Source organism: Takifugu rubripes, chromosome 21, assembly GCF_901000725.2.
Source record: "Takifugu rubripes chromosome 21, fTakRub1.2, whole genome shotgun sequence".
In the NCBI taxonomy this organism is placed as follows: Eukaryota; Metazoa; Chordata; class Actinopteri; order Tetraodontiformes; family Tetraodontidae; genus Takifugu; species Takifugu rubripes.
This window is the reverse complement of record NC_042305.1, coordinates 11,243,812-11,263,488: the sequence shown is the minus strand read 5'-3', so window position 1 is coordinate 11,263,488 and position 19,677 is coordinate 11,243,812. Positions and strand designations below refer to the sequence as shown.

At 42.0% G+C, this 19,677-nt stretch overlaps 2 protein-coding genes across 7 annotated transcripts in view; one reads left to right on the top strand and one right to left on the bottom strand.

The window, feature by feature from the left end:
- Positions 1 to 92: 92 nt before the first annotated feature.
- cbwd (COBW domain containing) lies at positions 93 to 16,064 on the bottom strand. Of its 3 annotated transcripts, none has more exons than XM_029829042.1 (16): positions 15,932 to 16,064; positions 10,023 to 10,164; positions 9,760 to 9,846; positions 9,356 to 9,452; positions 9,151 to 9,242; positions 6,859 to 6,918; positions 6,453 to 6,490; positions 5,353 to 5,399; positions 4,854 to 4,940; positions 4,255 to 4,299; positions 3,631 to 3,687; positions 2,326 to 2,377; positions 1,067 to 1,135; positions 919 to 984; positions 645 to 771; positions 93 to 422 (listed from the first exon to the last, which is right to left on the bottom strand). In XM_029829042.1, exons 2-16 carry the CDS (start codon positions 10,135 to 10,137, stop codon positions 349 to 351), a joined length of 1,113 nt encoding a protein of 370 aa, XP_029684902.1. In that variant the 5' UTR covers positions 10,138 to 10,164; positions 15,932 to 16,064; the 3' UTR covers positions 93 to 348. The 3 variants fall into 3 exon arrangements, with proteins under 3 accessions (XP_029684902.1, XP_029684903.1, XP_003974901.1); XM_029829043.1 differs by lacking the exon at positions 15,932 to 16,064 and adding an exon at positions 12,479 to 12,629; XM_003974852.3 differs by lacking the exon at positions 15,932 to 16,064 and adding an exon at positions 10,542 to 10,701.
- The window catches only part of dock8 (dedicator of cytokinesis 8), a 36,904-nt gene continuing 28,589 nt past the window's right edge, over positions 11,363 to 19,677 (top strand). For 3 of the 4 annotated variants that reach the window (XM_029829041.1, XM_011615586.2, XM_011615585.2), the window contains exons 1-2: positions 11,363 to 11,549; positions 17,405 to 17,504. In XM_029829041.1, the coding sequence (XP_029684901.1) occupies positions 11,497 to 11,549; positions 17,405 to 17,504 (153 nt within the window). In that variant the 5' untranslated portion in view covers positions 11,363 to 11,496. Of the gene's footprint in view, positions 11,550 to 17,404; positions 17,505 to 19,310; positions 19,604 to 19,677 lie in introns of those variants that run through there. The other variant, XM_011615587.2, reaches the window with a different exon arrangement.

Here is a 19,677-nt window from a genome sequence, read left to right as displayed (position 1 = left end):
GCTACAACTGCAACAATTTAGTGTTATTTCCAAGCTGTTGCGGGTGTTCAGAAATTGCATATTAAGATTAAAACACAGCAAAACATATATTAAATGCCAGAAAAGAGCTGGTTTTATATACAGACACAACACCTGATACACTTTTTGCAATTTCCCACAAATGTCAGAATTTGTAGTTATCCTTACTAAAAAAAATCCTCTGCGCTGGTTTAATGACCGGCCCTTGATAGCAGCCTACAACGTGCACTAATTTTTGCATACAGCATCTTTCAGACACAGTAGTTTAACCATCAGAGTGAGCCGTGTATTACAGATTGACCAGTTGGAATAAAAAACAACCCAAACAGGTTAATTTTTCTCTGTTCCACTCAGGACAGAAGATGTGAAGCGCTCTTCCAGAATGTCCTTGTCCAAGTTTTTACCTGCAGCCAAGAGCAAAGACAAAAAATAAATCTTAAAACAGCTAAAATTGGACATCGAAGATGTAAATTAGAGTGGAGACATCCCAGAAAAAGCCATTTTTGCCATCACACAAGACAAATGTCAAACGCATCATGCTTTGTTATTCATGGAATATTCTGCCTGTGCTGCCTCACAAAGCCCTGAGGACTTAAAGAATTCAGGAGTCACATGAGTGTCTTCACCTATAAAGACCAGCCGGTTGATCCGTGGGTTGTCCCCCCAGAGCTGCGGCATCTCATTCAGCTCGTACAGCTCGTGGACCCCCTGCAGCATCACTTGGTGGGCTTTACCTGGAAAAGCCACTATGCCCTAAAAACACACACACACACACACATACGTCAGAGTGACACATTAACCACCATGCTGAATGAAGCGCTTGAAACCGATTATAATAATAACAAGGTGACGATTACTGATCACCACCATCATCGGGGTGGTGATTCTACTCCACCGTACCTTTGAACGGATGACAGTCATGGGTTGTCCTTCTTTGTTCTTAAACATCTTTTCCCACAGCAAGTCCTGAAATACGAAAAAATGGGGGTTGACTTTGTGACTTCAGGCTAATTGGCAATAGCAAAAGTGTCTGTAGATTGGAGGGTACCTGGATGAAGACGTTCAAGGTGTCCTCTAAGATCTCACCAGCCACTTCAAATGTTACGGTTAAAATACTCTGAGGACGTAAAATGGAAGCATTAGCAACTTAGAATGGGATGTTTTAAGGATCCATTTTTCACTCACCAAAAGGAAAAAATATCCATTTAAAATGATTAAAAAATGCTTTTATCAGAAGATCTTTTCGACTGCGAGGCCTTTATACTGAATACCGCCTCTACTTTATTCCCGCGCTGATCCGGTCACCTGGCGACGTTCACTATTTGACACATTCTATCAGGCCTCATTTTTCAGCTACGTGAAAGCAGAACATTCTTTTAGGGACATTTAACAAAAGAGGTGTCTTTTTACGCCCTCAGCTGATGACTTTGTTAATAACGGCGTCAAAAAACCTGACTCTGCTCGGCACCTGAAACGCAGCGAGAACGGCCCGCTTTGTCCACCCCCTCCTCACACTCCCTCCTATCATACTTCCTTCCAGCATTAAAAGGGCACTTTGTAGATATATGTTGGGGTGTGTGTGTGGGGGGGGGGTTGTCTTCAAGCGTTAAGGTTACACACTTCCTTGTCATTTGGTATAACAACAGAAAAACAGCATTCTCATTTACATGAAAAGGGCAACGTGGGGAAGCGTAGGGGAGGCAGGGGGGGTCAGTCTGAGAGATGGCGGAGCTTCATGCGGGAAAGGGAACGCCGGAGAAAACAGACAACAATGCTGCTATTTGCACTCACAAATGCATCCTGTGATAAAAGTAGAAGACGAGGACTGGTGGCAGTGAGGAGCCGCGTGGTAAAATAGGATCATTAGGAGACATGGGGGAGATTCATTCATTGAATTTTTTGATTTCTTTCCGAGGGGCGCAGCAGAGATTTTGCCCAAACACCGACGGCTGCTTCACTGTAAAGTCACGAGCCGGAACCGAGATTCTAGTCAGTCTGGCCGCCATAATGTCCTGGCTTGTCTGGTGAAACTTTGGGCCGCCGTGCGTGACCGAGGCGGGCTCTATTAGCAATGTGACAAGAAAACATCAAAAGCTTCAAGGTGATCGCAGCACAAAACCCCAAAAAAACAGGGAGGGAGTTTTCACTACGGTGTCACAGCCTGGGGGGATGCGAGGGACTATCTGCACCTGAGAAAGAATGAGTCCCCTTGTGCTGCAGGAAATTGTGTGCTTGAATAAATTAGCAAACAGCATAAGGAATAGCACGCACAGAGGTGAAGTATCGATGAGGGAAGGACTCAAATACCTTGTCGAGGTGTGGCTTTGTAGCTTTCACCAGCTGGAGCTTCTCTGCTAAACTTTCAGAGGGGAGAAATGATGACACATTATAACATTGGATCGTTTGAATCTTTTCCATTAATGATGTTCCAAAAGGGTTAGCATGCCACGGTGAATTAAAAATATATCTTAACACACCAGATCATTCAGTACGATGTAATCATGCCATTTCCCTTGTAGCTCCATTGCATTATGGTTGGAGCTCGCCACTCTGCACCATCTCTGCTCACTTTTGAATTGTTAAAAAGGTTCATGTTCTGGGCTTTCTTATGCAACTTGTTTAATTTTATATTCGTTTCTCTCTGTACGAACAGACTATAATGGTTCTGCTTTTGTGTTCTGTCTCACAGTCAAATGTGCTGTATAAGGGCTTAATGACGCGACTTTGAATGGACTTGTGAAAACTTTAGAAATGGCTATTAAATCCTACAAAACGCCCCCTCCCAAATAAACCCCGGCCCTTGTCCTCCACATCAGAGCTTCTCTTCTGCCCCCTGCTCTGTGACCTCACAAGGAGGCTAAATGTTGTGTCCAGCAGCTTGAGCCCCGCGTGCTGTTAGTACCACACAGGCGGAGCTGCGGGGGGCCGCTTCAAACAGCCAGCCAGAGAGGAGGGGCCTCGACTCTCAAAGGGGTTATCTGTTGGGACAAGGGGTGCGGGGGGAGCATCTCGGGAGCCAGCGGACACACACGGCTCTAATCCTCTGCAGCTGGCCGCAGGAGAAGCAACTGAAGGCATGTAAGAGAGGTTTAACACCGCGGCCGGTTTCATTCACATGAAAGGATGAACACTGACTCCATTCATGAGAATGAGATTGTAGAGAGGACACAATATGATGGCCACCCTGTGGGCTGACAGGGGGACGCTCAATAAAAGAGTCTGTTAATTAGAGAGAAACAACATTATCAAAGGCGTCTCCAGCGCAGTCAGACTTGATCTTCCGCTGACCAGGGTTATGGCAGCAACAGATATGTCATTCCATCCCAGTAAACAGCTCTTCAATCTGCTCCAATACAGCACGGCCTCACATCGATAACGGTACGAGAAATGAGCCATTGTTAGGGAAAAAATGACAATGCAAAGAACCTTAGGCAGTTGCTGAGACTGTATTTGAATGGTGGCTTGTGTGCTTAGGAGTCTAATGCATGTGAGAATAAAAGCATGAAATTATTTTTTTAAACGCAGTTATTTCATTAAATTAAACACAAAATATTTCCCGCATGTTTTAAGAGTATGATTGGATCTCTGCATGAATTCAAAAGGAAAACTCACTTTGCTCCATCCTTGTGGTCAAAAGAATGTAGATCCAGCACTTCAGACAGATCCACCCTGTGGAAACATGTTGCTAGTTTTACCCTTTCACAATAAAATCCCGGTCAGTGACAAAATAATACATCAAGCACAAACCATGACGTGCTTAAACTAACATTGGGGTGAACAGAGGCGTGCTGTTCTTCTGACTACGGTCTCACTACATGGCGTCTTTCATCTGTTCACTCCCGCACTCACTCAGCTGGGAGGTGGGGGGGGCGTCGGATCCAAAACACACACCACAACAGCGGTTATGCTAGCCAGATGCTAACCAGGGTCCAATAACATTCTAACACACACATAAATGCCCATGTGCACGTGCACAACCACATCAGCTTGATGACCCAGGGTCAAAGAGCAAAGACTTGTCAGTAACTAGACACCACTGAAGGTTTGGTATTTACACAGGCTGCAGCAGTTTGTGTACACTTGTCCGTGTGTGCGTGCATGCACGTACGTGTATACACATTGGCAGAAAGGGGTTGGTCTAGGTAGGACAATGCCGGGCTTTCACAGCTTTATCTTCGACACAAAGATCTGAGCAGGAGCCACATGTGAATGCAACGTTACAACTGTAGAACTTACTTTGACTTCTGTGTTTCTATAATCTTCACCAGGCCGTTTATAGATCTGCAAAGAGGGCAGGACACAGGTATTTAGATAGGAAACATCATTCTACAGCCTGATCAACAGCTCTGAGGATTTTCACTAACGCCATGTTGTGTTGTTGCCTGTAGCAGTTAGCGTGCCACCGTTTTGTTGATGGGTGTGAATGGAATGAACTGATCCATTGTAACTTTTCACTTGGAACTTTTTGACACAATATTGAATACATGCTAAAAAAGAAATATAACTGAACAGGAGATTAAGAGTCGAACATCAGCACAGCATCATTTTGCTTCACTTTCAATTTTTGCCCTGAAAATCACAATGAAATTGGCAGATAAAAAACAAACCATCTGAAGAAAAATACTGTTCTCTAAAAGGGTTAACAGTTAAATAAAAAGGGAAATAAAAAAGTATAGACAAGCCTTTTTTATCAGGAGGGATTTTATGATGTATTCCAGTTGGCCACCAGAGTACGGTAATCGAGAGGCTTTGGATCAAAGTTGATCAATCAACTAAAAGACGCCAATTCAGTAATATGTGGGAATATGAGAGCAGTAAAAGCATGTAAAGCTGACCTAACTGCTGCTCTGATTTGAGCGAGTTCCTCCTCATTCACCAGGTCAGTCTTGTTGATAATAGTCAAGTCAGCAACAGCAATCTGCCTAAAAGAAGACAGTGACATTAAACAACATTTAATTTCAGAACCAGGACGGCCACCAGCCTGTGTGTGTCTGTGTGTGTTCTCAGGGGTGACAGCAGACGGCAAATGCTTAGCTCAAATGGGAGCTGACAATATTTAGCTTGGAGGTGAAAACACAAACACTGAACAAGAATGCAGAGAGGTCCTGCAACAGGTCTTTCTTCATCTGTGTATTTGCTCAACAACAACAAGCACACAGCTGCTGCAGGAGACAAACTGAGACGCCCGGGGGGACAGGCAACATGTCAGGAGGCCCTGTGTAGTACGTATGGCCTGGACCTTTAGTCTCAAGGGAATGACATTTGGGCTATTTGGCACTAGTTCACATTAGCTCTTTAGCTTGTTTGGCCAATAAGTAAATTTCCTAAACATACCTGGCTGCTTCATTGACGAGTCCATCTGCTTTTTCTTCATTTAGTTGCTAGAGAAGATAAAATAAAATCAAAGAAATTAAGAGAACTAGATGTATAAGCCTAAAACTGCTCGGGCTGGAACTAAAAGGACTACAGTTTGTCAAATAATTAAAAAGAAAAAGACATCATTGGTTAAAGGAAAAGCGTGTTTCATCTTTGCGTTTTTTCCTTTGACCAAATACAATTGAAGAGTAAATGTAGGAGGCGTTGATGTGGCTCCTGACCTCTGGGTAGCATACCGACAGTTGAGCCGAGGCCTCCATTTAAAAACTAAATAGGTAAAAGCCTCTTTGTGATGTTTCCTTTAATGACCTCTGAGAAAAAAAAAATCCTTTGGGGCGTGTGAGGTTAACCTGTCAGACAGATGATATCTTGGGGGAGGTGATGCTCCTATTATAATAGTCGCATCTCTTATAGCAATCACTTTATTCCCTCTCCTCCTTTCTGTTATCATTCTCTTCTCACCCCGATGAGAAGACAGAGCAGCACTGAGGCGGTGAGATGTGTCACCTTACCGAGCGTGACACCTTCAAATTGGAGCCCATTATTGAGGTGTCACTTGTCCTGTTTCTTTTAGACACCACAATGAGGGCAGGATGTTTGTGTGTGTGTGTTTGTGTGTGTGTTTGTGTCACGTTTACTACATATGGAGTACCAAAATCCTCATTCTAATAGTAGGGAAATGTTTGCAAAGTGGGGCATTTTGCAAAGGACTGTTTGAAGTTTAAAACATGGTTTTAAGGTTGAAGTTGGAATTGGTGTTAGTTAAGGGTAAAGGAGTTGGTTGGGATGGTTAGGGTTAGCGTAAGTCCCCTAAAGATAGAAATTTGATGTGTGTTTCTTTTAGGGGTTTTCCATTTAAATTTACAACATAAGGGTGAAACCAATTACTGTATATTTCTCCTTTTTGTATTTCAGAGGGTTCCGTATCACAATCACAAAGAAATAATATAAAATAGTGCAGCATTTATGCACAAGAAACTAAAGTCAAGTACTGCGCTGATCACCTGTAAAAATGAGGCACCGTTAAAACATAGAACCCTCAGAACATCACTTCATACCTGCAGTCCATATTTGGCATCAATGACAGTGATGATTCCTGCAGGAACAACAGAGCAGCAAATAATCAGCGAGTGAAATGTTGGCCGAGAGACACTTTTGCTGTGTTGTCTGGCACAAATCAGCAGAGAGTTTAAATGTGTGTGTGTGTGTGTGTGTGTGTGTGTGTGTGGAGAAGGGCTATTCTTGAACAGTATTGAATCCACAAATGACAACATGTGTTATTTCTACAAACTCAACAGGCAACACAAGTGGCTAGTTAAAAAATACAGAGAGAGAAGGTTCGCCCCCTATAGGCAGATGAAAGAACTGCCAAAGTAGTCCTGGAAAATCTGAAATAGCTCAAAATTAGCAAAGCAGCACTAGTTTCTCACTGAAATGTCTTAAATATTAAAACAATTCTCTTACCATCTAAATAAATCTCACTGCCGAGTTCAGCGTCAACCCAAAACATGGAGGCCACAGCACCTGCCAGAGGATATAACCTGGGAGTTACACTGTCAATGCTGTCAAAAAGCAAGAAACAACTGATTTATATCAACAGCTGATGTGAAAAGAAAAAAAATCTGATTCATCAAATATATTAAAAGTGAATTGCTGGAACTTTGTTAAAGGAACAGCTTAAATAATGGTTTAATTTTGAACTCTTTTCAAATGTAGACTGACGACAGGCTACATACTGGGCCTCTCTGCAGCATCACAACCTTCCCCCTGCTGAACAGGCAGGGTTTCCCTTTACCAATGACGTGAAAGTTAGATTTCTCTTTGAAATGGTTGTGCACGCAAGATTTTTAACAATGACCCCCCCCCCATCCTAATCCTACAAGAGTTTTCCATCATTTCTTTAAGCAACACAAACTTCTGTTATTTTATATTGTAATGATTGATTCTTTTACATCTTTGGTGATTGATGTTTACACCGTATAAGAATTACTTCAATGTACAGATATTATTGACCAACCCTGTTAATTGAATTATGACAGGATTTTTAAAAAAGATATTCAGAACTGAACTCTAGATGTATAATGTGTGTGTTCTAGCTACACACTGAGTACCCAAATCCTTATCCTACTTGCAAAGTGAGGGCATTCTTAGGAAGTGGGGACGTTTGTGCTGCTCCTCACAACTTCAAAAGACTGTTTAAAGATGAAGACATGGTTTGAAGGTTCAGTTTAGAATAGGGTTTTGGTTAGGCACTTAGTTGTGATAGCTGAGTAAGAAACTGGTTAATGCATTATCTTGATGAAAGTCCTCACAAAGACAGAAGTACAATGTTGTGAGTGTGTGTGAGGGCTTTGAAGCACATAAACCCAATATGAGAACTGTTCAATTGTTGATCTGCTGCTGGTACATTTGGGTTGTTTCCATCTTCCCAAGGATTGAATTTTTCTGTCGCCACGCCTGTTGCACTTCTGTCCAATTACCGAGCCAGAATGAGAAAACGACATAAATATTTAATGGCTGTGTAATGAAACACTGGTTTTGAGTGGCATGTTTCACGGAACTCATGCAGCCTCTTCAGCGCGCTTGTGAGCAGACTGCCCCAGGGAGACGTATGAGTGACAGCATTGCCGGGACCAATCACGGACGCGTCCAAGTCGATAACAATCCTGTCTCGACCAATGACATTGGAGCAGACTGAGGTCGGCGCCTGTCTGAGCGCAGCCCTGTTGGTTTGGTCTGCAGGGGCCCAGTGGCGCATGTCTGTCTGTGCCACTGCCTCCTGACACCTGCCACTGAGTGATGCTCTCTCTCCGTTTCCATAGCAATCACCCTGTGATGGCCAGACACTGATAAAAGCAGCTAAATGAATAGATTGATGGAATTGGGTCTCAGGTGCTGCTGCTGCAAACAAAACTAAATGTTATTTGAATTTTACCAAGCAAAGGACTGAAAGACTCCAAATAAAAAAAATTAAAAACTTTACCACATGGTTTGAGCTATCTCCGATCAAACACGACAGCTGATGGTTAATATTGAATATTTACAGTCATTAGAATTTTGTCTTTATACACCGATCACATGTGAAGTGACCCGACAAACTGTCAGGTTAGGCTGACAACGTGATTTAAACAATTATTGTTTTAGTTAATTTTCTAATTTCCTGCACCGCATTTCTAATGAGATGAGCTTTTTCCTTCTTTCTTTTTCACAAAAATAAATTCACTCAGCACTTCTGGAGTGCTTCAATATACCGCGCATTGCAGAAACATTTGATGCACCAGTCCAACACAGCACAGGTCTGGCAAATATGGGTTTGTACAACTCCCTGAAGATGATGTTTGGTGTGGGAAAAGAACCACTGGTGTCATAAAGTCAAGTTAGGAAATGTGGCATGAGGCTGGAGCTACGTACAGAATCCAGTTTATGTTTCATGCATGGAAAGTCAGTTCTAGAGGAAGAAGAGCCCAGATATACTTCCTGTTATTCAAGTAAACCAATTCTTAACCACGCTGTGTGACCTCTCCATTGAAAAGCACTTTTTAATTTGATTCTAAGCTGCAGATTTTTCACACAGATGACTATAGGTCAGCATCAGACCTATAAGGTATTTCATATCAACTATGACATCAATTATCAGTCAAACTGTCTATGAACTCTAGTGGCTAATTACCTGGAAAATTAAAATGTAATGCACATTCACAAACCTGCATGCTTCATATGACCGATTATATTTCAGTTCTACAAAATGTGTCATACCTGGATCAGCGAGGCCTGTTGTTTCTAATAGAATATAATCAAATTTCCCTTTCTTCTCCATCAGGTTCTCAATAGCTTTCAGTCCATTATCCCTGGAAAATACAGAAACCTTTAATGAAATAGAAAATCTGAACCTTGAATTTAAGGCATAGTTGGGTTTTTTTACTATAAAAAATAAATAAAAGCTTCTGGTTATTTTACATACTTGACAGAGCAACAGAGACATCCATTGCTCAATTCAAGCCACTCCTCATACAGTTCCCCTGCATGGCTTACAGCTAGGGACTTCTCAAGGGCGCTGCCTGGATGTGGATGAGGAAGAAAGTAGATAAACATTCCAACCACAGGAAAAAAAATCAATTCCAAATCAAATAAAGCTCTAAATTGAGTTTTATTTAAAAGGATGAACAGGTGAATGATGCGGCAATAAACAAAACAGACTCATTTAATCTAACGAAAGACGCTGATTTTAGGCCAAAAATGATACTGTGGTGCCCTCTTGTGGTGAACTGTAAACATCTCCAGGAAGGGGAGAGCATAAATTTTGATTTTTAGATTATCAAAATAAACTAAAATCAAAACCAACCTTTAGGACATTAATTTTCTTACCCTCGCCAAATTCATTGAGTATAACGGCAATGCGTTTGTTGTGTTGTTCTGTTAAGATGTAGTTTAGGAGTGTAGTTTTTCCAGCACCTGATAAAAAAACAGATAAATACATTATGACGACCAACAGTGCAAATTCATCATAATAGGCACCATTAATGGACGCCACCGTTATTCAATAAACATGAAACTGAAAAACACACAGGCTGTGAAGGAGATTATATGGTAAGGCGATTAAAGCTGTATGAGTAATGCAGAGCCCTCACCGAGGTAGCCTGAGATTATGGTGACAGGTATCTGTTCTGTAGCAGGAGCAGACGGGTTGTCGATGGGCACCAACTCCGGACAGTCATCTTCCTCCTCCATCACCCTGCTGTCCATGTCAGCTGGTGACAAGGTGGATGTGGTCTGATGGACGGAGCAAAGTGACATAATATATAATAAACGGGGAAAGTATGCATTGTCTTAAGGGAAAAACCTTGACCGTAAATGCCATATTCGTGCACTACATTACATAAAGTCCTGCTAGATCATGTCTCGCTACGTCCTTTAGCACTTTGAATTGATGTGTCGTGCCTTAAAATTCTCGTAAAAATCCCCCAAGAAAGACGAAGATAGTAGATTCTCTTTTGTAGGAGACAGTGCTGCGAGTCTCAACAATACATAAAACTGAAATTAATCACAACTCGAATGACAACTCTTTACAATGACCTACTGCCAAACAAACGTATATTTCCCATTATCACATCATATTATCTGGTTTACAAATACTGTATAAATGTCACCTGATTTCCCACGGGAAAAGACAGAGATCCAAAGTTTTCAGCAATAACGTTCTGCCATAGTCTGCCAATGCTTTTGATTCGACAGTGCGCCACACCGTAAACACTCCGTTCAAATCCTACCGCAGCGACTAATGGTTCCGCATTTTATTCAGTCGATACACTGAACCCTGGGAAATTAATCAACGAAAGAATTCTAAACGTATTTTTAACAATAAAACTTAACCCTTAAATAGAAAAAAATAAAAGCTCAAATATACAAACTCTTTATTTTATCTTCCCCTTCGCTGCATCGAGAGGAAATTAATATTGATGTGATGACAAAATGTACCACAAGGGGGCAACAGTTGCGTAATCTTTGCTGTGGCGTTTCCCTCCAGACATAATTACCTAAAACTATCAATAAAATTTAAAACAGAACTCTAATTCCGTCACAAAAATAGTAGTACATTTTTTAAAACATTGACGAATTGATCTTATTATTCTTATATAGTTATCTTTAAGTATTGCGTTCAAAATGGAAATGAGGATTGGTTCGAAATTTGAATCTAGTAACTCAAACAGTTAAACCTGCCCCTGTGTAGCCTTCAAGATCGGTTTCATCGGATGTTTATTTGCATTTATTTGTTTATTTGTTTATTTCCCTATTTATGTTGCAGGCGTCAGTAAGGAAGGTCGCGTGTGCCTCACTCATCCTGTCACATCCCCCCCTCCTCTCTCTCCCTCCCTTTCTCTCTCTCTCTCCCTCTCTCTCTCTCTCTCTCGCTCTCTCCCTCTCTCTCTCTCTTTCTCCGCGAGTCCACTCTAAATCCGGAAGTTTACACCCAGAAGCGGCTCCAGCCACGAGCGTCACGAGTGTTGACATGACAGCGGACCTGTAGAGAGGGAAGAATCCCGGTGCGTTGGTGACCATCAGACCCCAGGAGGAGGAGACCACCACCGGACCTCAGCCGCTCACATGGCCTCTGTGGGCAGCGCAGACCGACGGGCTTTTGCTTTAAAGATCAACAGGTAAAAAGTCACGGAACGCTGACTCTTTTGTCTTTTTGATATGCTTTGATCCATTATGAACTCTTCTCGGCTATTGGGAAATTTGGAAAAGTATTCTGACAGTCTTGAAGGCATCGTGGAAGAGAGCGGGGCAGGCAGCCACATGTTCTTGTTGGGAATTATTATCCTGCAGGTTACCTCACTCCGTCCTGCACGGGAAGACAGCCTGGAGTACTAAACAAATGGGTACTCCTACATTTTGTCACGAAGACGGGCTTTTCATAATCACAGCTGCATGCGAACATGGATCATTTATACGCAAAACTCCCAGCCTTCTGAACAGTTGAGGCATTATAATAATTGAAATATTTTCCCGTCATTGTGATTTTCTTTTTATGAACTTGCTTAATCCATCACCAGTGCCACTAACCTAATCATTTCCTGCACCATGTGCAAGACGTGACTGGTACATGAAGTACAATATAAATGAGTAGGGATGTGGTCATAGTTCCTGTGGCTCTGGCCAGGTGTGGAGGAAGTGTGCATATGGAAGTCTATTGTCTACCGATGCCTCACTGTAGCAATACTTATTAAAACAAATACTTCCTGGGATCAGCAGCACAGACGCACAAACTACTCACTGCTCAAACCGACACTCTTGCTGTTAAGCAACATTTTGCTTGTGAGTGGAACCGAAGGATGATGTTGCACTTTGGTTCAGTTCCATTGCAAATATAGATAATTGCAGAGTGCCCCAAAGTTTGTGCCTGTGATTTAATTTACGTTTAAAAGCCAAAGTAGGTCTGTTTTATTCCACCCTGATTTGATCTTTTAAGGAAAACCCATCAACTGTACCATCCGCAATTATTTATTTTGAAGAAGTTACGGATTTATTGACGTATCCAAGAGTTACATTAGTAGATAAAAAAAACACAAAAGAATTTGCTTACCTATTGTTCCTGTCGTTATTTTCAACACAATCTTTCGTATGCTTGACGCCAAGGTCAAAGCTTCTGATTATATGTTTAAAAATATTCAGCTTAAAGATACATTAAACAGACACAAGGAGAAACTCCTCCAGTGTGGGGAGGTTTCAGTTCAGCTTGCATTTAGTTACTTTTTCAGTATGAAGCACTTTTTCTCGTGCTAGTCTTTTTCTATGCGGTCAGAAGAAATCACGGCTGCTTGCAGTTCTGCACCGAGCTGAGTGTCATTTCAGAGCCTCGTATCCATCAGATGGGATGTCAAACATGTGGCTGTAAAGGGTTAAACTCTGCAGCCAGTAAATGATGATGCAAGAGGGTTGACCTTACTAACAGTGGTTTCTTCAGCTTTATGAATCCTATTGCAAGATTTCATTTTTTTTTAAAAGAAATTGTGTGCATAGACTCAGGAAGACAGAATGATCGTACAAAAACAAACAGAAATCCATATAATATGCTGAGTAATATGTGTTTACCTTTGTCATGACAATCGACAGCACGGAACAGACAAAATGACAGATGTTAGGGCTGCATAGGATTAAAAGGGATCATCAGTGAAGTCAGCAGAGCAAACCTCTGCACACAGCACATTTAGGAGTGACTAAAGTAGCAATGATGCATCCTATGGCCAAAGTCAGCCCAAGACAATGAGCAATGCTAATTCTAAAGCAAAGCCTTGTGTATATAACAAGATGGAGCATTCGGTTTGTGTGTAAATTGATACAAGTGTTCAATCGAGGCCTTTTCTTTCATCGATCCCTTAATATTCAATAAGCACCAGCAGTGTCTCTCACCATCTGTCTGTCAGGATGGAAGGAGAGGGAAATCCTGCCAACGGTGGAGGCTGTGACGCCCTGGTTTCACTTCAACTTTTCGTTCCTGACCAGGAAATCTGCTTTTTTTGTTCTCAAGCACAAGAAAATGAGAAACGGAAAAGCTAAACGAGAAGGCATCTGAATAAAAGCTACCGCTGTTCAGACGGCTCAGCGGATAATCTTTAGCGGGATGCCGTGTCACTTCTTGTAGTCAGTGACAGGTGTCTGGACAGCTGGGGGTGTGGGGGCCTCGGCCGTCCAGTACTCTTAAGTGACAGAGGAATCCATATCGAGTTACATCTGATTTCCTCTGAGCCTTCACCTAATGACATCGGTTAAACCACATAAATGTTGGCAGGCCACAGAGCGATAGGCTGGGACTGGTGAAAAGAAACAACTCCAAGCACCAAAAAACATTTTCTTTGACAGATCTTCATGGTTAAAGATGAGTTTTATCATCCCGTCGCCCATTTCCATCTGGATGGAATGTGCCAGATGTCTGCTGTGCATGTGCCTGTCTCCCTCTGGCAGGAAGCTGAGCTGGTGATGGTGCTGATAGCAGTTAGGCCCATTAAGTCTGGAGACACACGATAGTATGAGACACACGAAGGGGGCATCCCTTTGCTCTGATTAACCCCCCCAGCTGTAATCAGCTTGTTTTAGGTCTTACAGGAGCTCCCGGCAACACCCACCACCCTCCGGTGATTTGAATACTGATAATATGAAACTAACCGTAGCGTGTCCTGCTGAGCAGCATTCTTTGGGGGAGTTGTGTCAGGAGGAGTCAAGACAAATAATCATGAGTAAAATTACAGATCTGGCTATCCGGAAGTTCTTTTTTAGAACTTTTAATGTGGTGAAGCTGTTGTCAGGACTCATTGCCCAGCTATTCCAAAAATGCTCACAGCAACAGACCGTGCGTAGAGACGGCAAGTGAGGGCCTGTGACGAAAAAGGGGTCCGACATCTGCAGGGAGAAATAAAAGGTGTTTTTCTCTCTCCAGAAAGAACAATGAGATTTTTGACTTTGGAAACAAGCAACCCCCTCCTGCAGAAACACATTTTAGGGAGTATTCTCTCAACAGCATGATGCAATGACAGGTTTACAGAGGCAGAAATCATCTGTTTAATCTGGATTTCTCATTTAATCGCTTTCCAAGTCTTCACATCTAGCAACAATCTGACGTCTGTTTTGACAGCTCATGTTAAAGAGACTAAAAAGTAGTCTGATCTTACACAACGTTTGAAAACCTTTTTTTTTTTTTTTTTTTTACAAATTGCTGCAGAAACCTCTGCTGCCCTTTTGTAATCACTCTTGGAAAAGTTGCTCACACAGGATGATTGTATTAACAAAGTGCAAATATGAAATAACACAATTTAATAAAGTGATGACAGTGTGGCTCTTGACAATTAAACACATGTCTGTGTCAAAAAAAGCATAGCTTCATGATGTCACCCAGGCGGCCTCCAGCCCTGACCCATAGCTGGTTTTTAACTCATTTTCAGTTCTGGCTTTGTGTCAGTTCCCTAGTAGCAGCTGTTAAAAGAGTTCCGACTTCATCAGCGTCGAGTCCCTCTTCTAATTATATGTCATGAAAAAAAGGACAAAGGAAGCTGGGAATTACTGTCACCATGCTAGCCAATAGCATTCATAATGCCATCAACATGTGGCCATTCATTTCACAGTGCTGAAGCTTCAAATTACAGGTGTTATTGATGCCAGCCAGTTTTGCAAAAGGCACTCTCTTAAATGCATGTAAGACCGAGTACAGCTAAAAGGTGCAGTGTTCTACCAGGAAATCTGACTTTTTTTTACCATAATGCCATGTTAAAATATTGGAGCTCTTGGCCGCTGTCACTGTAAAATGCCCCTTTAAATTCACTACATGCAAAATCTTACTTTGGAAGACTGGTGTGTTATTTCCTTGTCTATTCTCTAGATGCAGTCTCATGCAGGGAAGAATACATCCACTTGTTTGCTATTTTTAATGTAATTTTTTACTTGGCAATGCTTTTGAGAGCTCAAATCAGTGCTCAAGGCTGGCTGACAGAGCGCCCGTGTAGATATGCAGGCAAACAAAGTAACATTTGGACGCTGCGGTTTTTACTTTTTTAACAGTTAACTTCTTTTAACTTGTGATTAGCTGTAGTTGAAACTGATTACACAGCTCTATAATATGTTCATACTTCAAAATATATTTAGAACAAGGAAGACAGATGTTTTTGGTGTAGTGGTAATGAACTCAGTCTTTGTTTTCCCAGTTTTTCCCTGGCAAATTGAGCTATGGGATGTTTTTAATTGATTGAATTGTCTTGGTTACAGTCTGATTGCACTGGCAGACAGGCGGATGTGCTATGGTATTACTTGTGTTGACCCTCAAATTTTAGAATTTCTGACCTATGGGTCCTTTACATTCCCGTGACTCATTTCCCCATATTCCTATTTTAGAGTGTATGCCTGATAAAACTGTTACTGTGCATGTTTTGCACAAATTTTTCCGCAGTAACCACGAGTTCAAATATAGTTGTTTTGACTAGTCTCTTCTTGGCATGAACAGTCTACGTGTTTATGATTAACTTGCATATTACAGAATTGCATAACAAACCTGTCGCTGCTTGTGCTCAAGGTTCCGTGTGTGTTATTCAGGTGATATTTCTCCTTGTATCCATATGCGTCTTGTCTAAAGGTGATTAGAGCAGCCTGGAGCCATATAAAACAGTGCTGCTGGACTTTGCTCTGTGTAAATTTGTATACTGCCCTCCAGCCCCCACCCGTCTCTTTGTATTCATGTCATTTGTTGACTCAGCGTATTATGTGATTGGATGTAGGGGCAGGAAAATGTTTGAAACATCTCAAACAGACGGGGTTCTTTTCTCTGTTACGGCCGGTCTGAATTTAATAAACCCCCCTAAAAGCATGTTCGGGCGGGAAATACTACAAGATACAGCAAGAAGGTCATGAGTTCCATCCCTGAGTTACAACAGGCTCATTCCAGGGAAACAAACTGGTTCAGTTCTGAACTTATTTGGGTCTGTTACATCTCGTTACGTGTTTAAAATAGACACATTTAGAATTAGAACAATAGAGTTTCTTGAATTATCAAACATTTGATTGGTATTTTGATTATTAGCAGTTTGGTCCATAAAATATCCACACAATACATCTATAATATAACAACAAAGGTGATATCCTTTTGTTTATGCAAATAAAGCGACAAGGAAATGTGAGAGGGCATATCCTGGCCCACGATGGTCAATCTGCACTCTACAACGCTGACCCTTGGTTTGTTCTTCATTAAGGTCTCATTCAGACTCACCTCTTCTGGTCTTTGGTTCATGACCAGCGTGCAACAAGTCTGTAAAATTCAAATTGGGCCCCAGGATGTCGTCCTTATGTTGCTCAAACACCTCTGACACAATTAGGTGGAAGGTCAAGAAGGAAACTAGGAAGTAATGAAAACCAAAAAAAAAAACAAGAACCCAAACTTAAATGTAAATCCTCCAATCAACAGGCACTAGTTTTCATTGTTTTTTGGCAGTAATGGCCTGGAAATAGGACAACACAAGAGAATCTGGTCTTTATTGAACAGTTTCTGATAGATAGCATTTCTAAACAAACAAATTTGAAATTTTAAAGCAACCTCGTGACGCTGGACTGAGATGAAATGGGAGCAGTGAACGGAGACACTTGCTTCTTTGCCGATGTCACCGACTCACACGCACGGTGCCCAATATACTGTGAAAACTATTCCGCTCCTGCGTCATGTTGAGTTCCTGAACAGACCAACCTTGTGTTTATCCCACTGCCCGTGTGGCTGCCAGCATGACAAAGCCTTTACACAGGCAGCAGAGCCTCTGTAGACTGTCAACAATGGTTTGAATGGAATCACCATGGCTGACCAATTCAGACTAATGCGACGGGGAACAATAATGGAGTTACCCTTGCATTGCTCTGGGTGCTGTGTTTGAACCGGGCAGGAGTTACAGTTTTGTTAGAACGTGTAAGTTGTCACTTTTACTCTTTCTTTCTTTCTGTCTGTAACATACATGACCTATAGAATGTGTATGTTTTGCTCCAGGCACTCCTCTGCGGAGATCAGACGGCACTTCGGCGGGACCCATGGCGTTCAGCACAGCCGATCCAACTCCAATGCTTCAAGCACAGGATACCTGAGTGTGGTGAGTTCCTTACATTTGGATTTCATTGGCTTTTGTCTTTTTGGTTCAGCCATTTTCATTTGGCAGTTCTTTGACACATTATCCCGGATATGAATATATATTTATTGGTATAAAATTGCTACTTTATTTGCATTTTGGCCAGTGTGCCACTCATGACGCTTCTGTTTTACTTCATCAAGACCTAGCTCACTGCAGTTTTGCAGAGGAGTTGTGTGGTTTTACCACTCTCTTTCTTTTTGTTTCTCCGTATCCAGAGAGAACCAAGTCGTGCCTTGACACGTTTTCATTGAAAACTGTGCCGACCCGACTTGTTCTTGTATTAGAGTCTGAAAAAATACATTGCCGCTTAGGTTGTGCAGGGGACTCTATGCTATTACAGTACCTTTAAAAGCATCCCGCCCCCTTGATGCTGCTTTTAAAAACAAATCCCCATATGTCAGCACAGTGATTCAGTGGACAGAATCACACCCCCGACCTTAGAGGAAAAACACATAAATGCTTGTCAGCATAGAATCTATGGATGGAAATGACTAATAATAATATTACTACGAGTGTTGTAGTACTTAGGCCACAAGATAATGCATATTGTGTTATAGCAACTATATTTACTACAACTGTTACTTCTACTCTTTACAGACTAAGATTTGACCTCAAGTGTGACAGTTTCTTGCCTTTAAACTAAAGACAGTGGGAGCAGTTACTGCTCTGTACAGCTAGCGTAGAGAACGCTTCACAGTAATCCTTTGCAGGGATTTGAGTTCCAATCTCTGTGGTACCCTCTGAACGTCAGTCTCTGCCTCCTGATTCAGCCCCATCTCTTTCCATCTTCCGCTTCTTGTCTATTCTTGCCTCTCCCTCTCCAGCGCTAAGTCTCCTGACAAATCTGTGTGCATGACTAACTGAGCTGAAGCCCCTTGATACTCTCCCTGTGATGATCCTTGAGCTTGTCAGCTGTCAGGGCTTGAGCAGGCCTCAACCATCCATCCCATCCCAAGCTCGTGGAGTATCTCTCTAACCTGCTCAGGAAATGGGTCAGTGCATTTCTACTGCCAGTCATCGGGTGGGGGCCTGCTTACCTTGCAGCTTACATGGAAAAATCTTTAATATTGCTGGATTTGGAATGCGGGAGAGAGGTTTTAATGCCATAATCTCTCGGATGATGGTTTCCCGTTATTCAGCTGTCCCATCCCACACAGGGAGGGAGGGATGTTTATTGCTGCTGTTTGCAATGGCGCTCACTTTTGTTGATCATGACACACCCTGTCTTATTTTGCTGCTATTTTTAGGAAAACATATGAGAAATTTGTGTTGTCGGCTTAATGTGCAAATTAAGAGCTTAGAAGGAAAAGCTGTGTGTGTGTGTGTGTGTGTGTGTGTGTGTGTGTGTGTGTGTGTGTGTGTGTGTGTGTGTGTGTGTGTGTGTGTGTGTTCTTTTACTTGCTACATACTGAGTACCAATATCCGCATTCTACTAGTAAAATGATGAGTCTGTTGGGAAGTGAGGACATTTTGGCTGGTCCTCACAACTTCAACGTACTGTTGACTTGGTTTTAAGGTTCAGGTTAGAAATTAGGTAAGGGTTAGGGGATTTAGTGGATTGGTTAGGGTTAAGTAGGGAGTTGGATAATGCATTATACCTATGAAAGTCCTTACAAAGATAGAAGTACAAGGATGTGCGTGGTTGCGTTTACACCATGCATGCTTCTATCTGTTTCTTTTCCTGTCTGTTGAAACACCATTTGATGGAGGGACGCCTTGATGACGTTACTTCCTGTCATGTCTTGTGGTTTCTCTCCCCTTCGGCTCTAAACATCACGCTTTCCACATTTGTACCCGATATTTTGAATCATGTTTGAGCGTTTTAGAGGCAATAAATGATTGTTTTCAGCCTTGATTTCAACATTTCTCACATCATTGCTGCTCTTAGCTTCTGACAGCTCAAGCAACAAGGTCAATGTAAAGAGGATCTGTGCACTGCACCGTGGCTTATTTTTAACAAAAAGCTGTGCATGTCAGTAGGTGCAGGGCGTAAGTTCTTATATCCGGAGTGCGCCATTTTGTACACTTCCTTTTTCTGCAGCAGTTTTCTCCTTTTCCAGGTAAGCCTTGCACATCAAGAAGAGCACAGCAGTTGTTAAACTTAGTAAATTAAGGCCATATCTGAATATTGTTC

Bases quoted from the DNA above. Each gene is read 5' to 3' on its own strand.
- cbwd (XM_029829042.1), bottom strand. From the start codon at position 10,137: ATGGACAGCAGGGTGATGGAGGAGGAAGATGACTGTCCGGAGTTGGTG. The intron at 9,453-9,759 runs GTAAGAAAATTA...ATCCACATCCAG, and splicing joins ACTCAATGAATTTGGCGAGG to GCAGCGCCCTTGAGAAGTCC. The intron at 2,378-3,630 runs GTGAGTTTTCCT...CCCCTCTGAAAG, and splicing joins GACCACAAGGATGGAGCAAA to TTTAGCAGAGAAGCTCCAGC.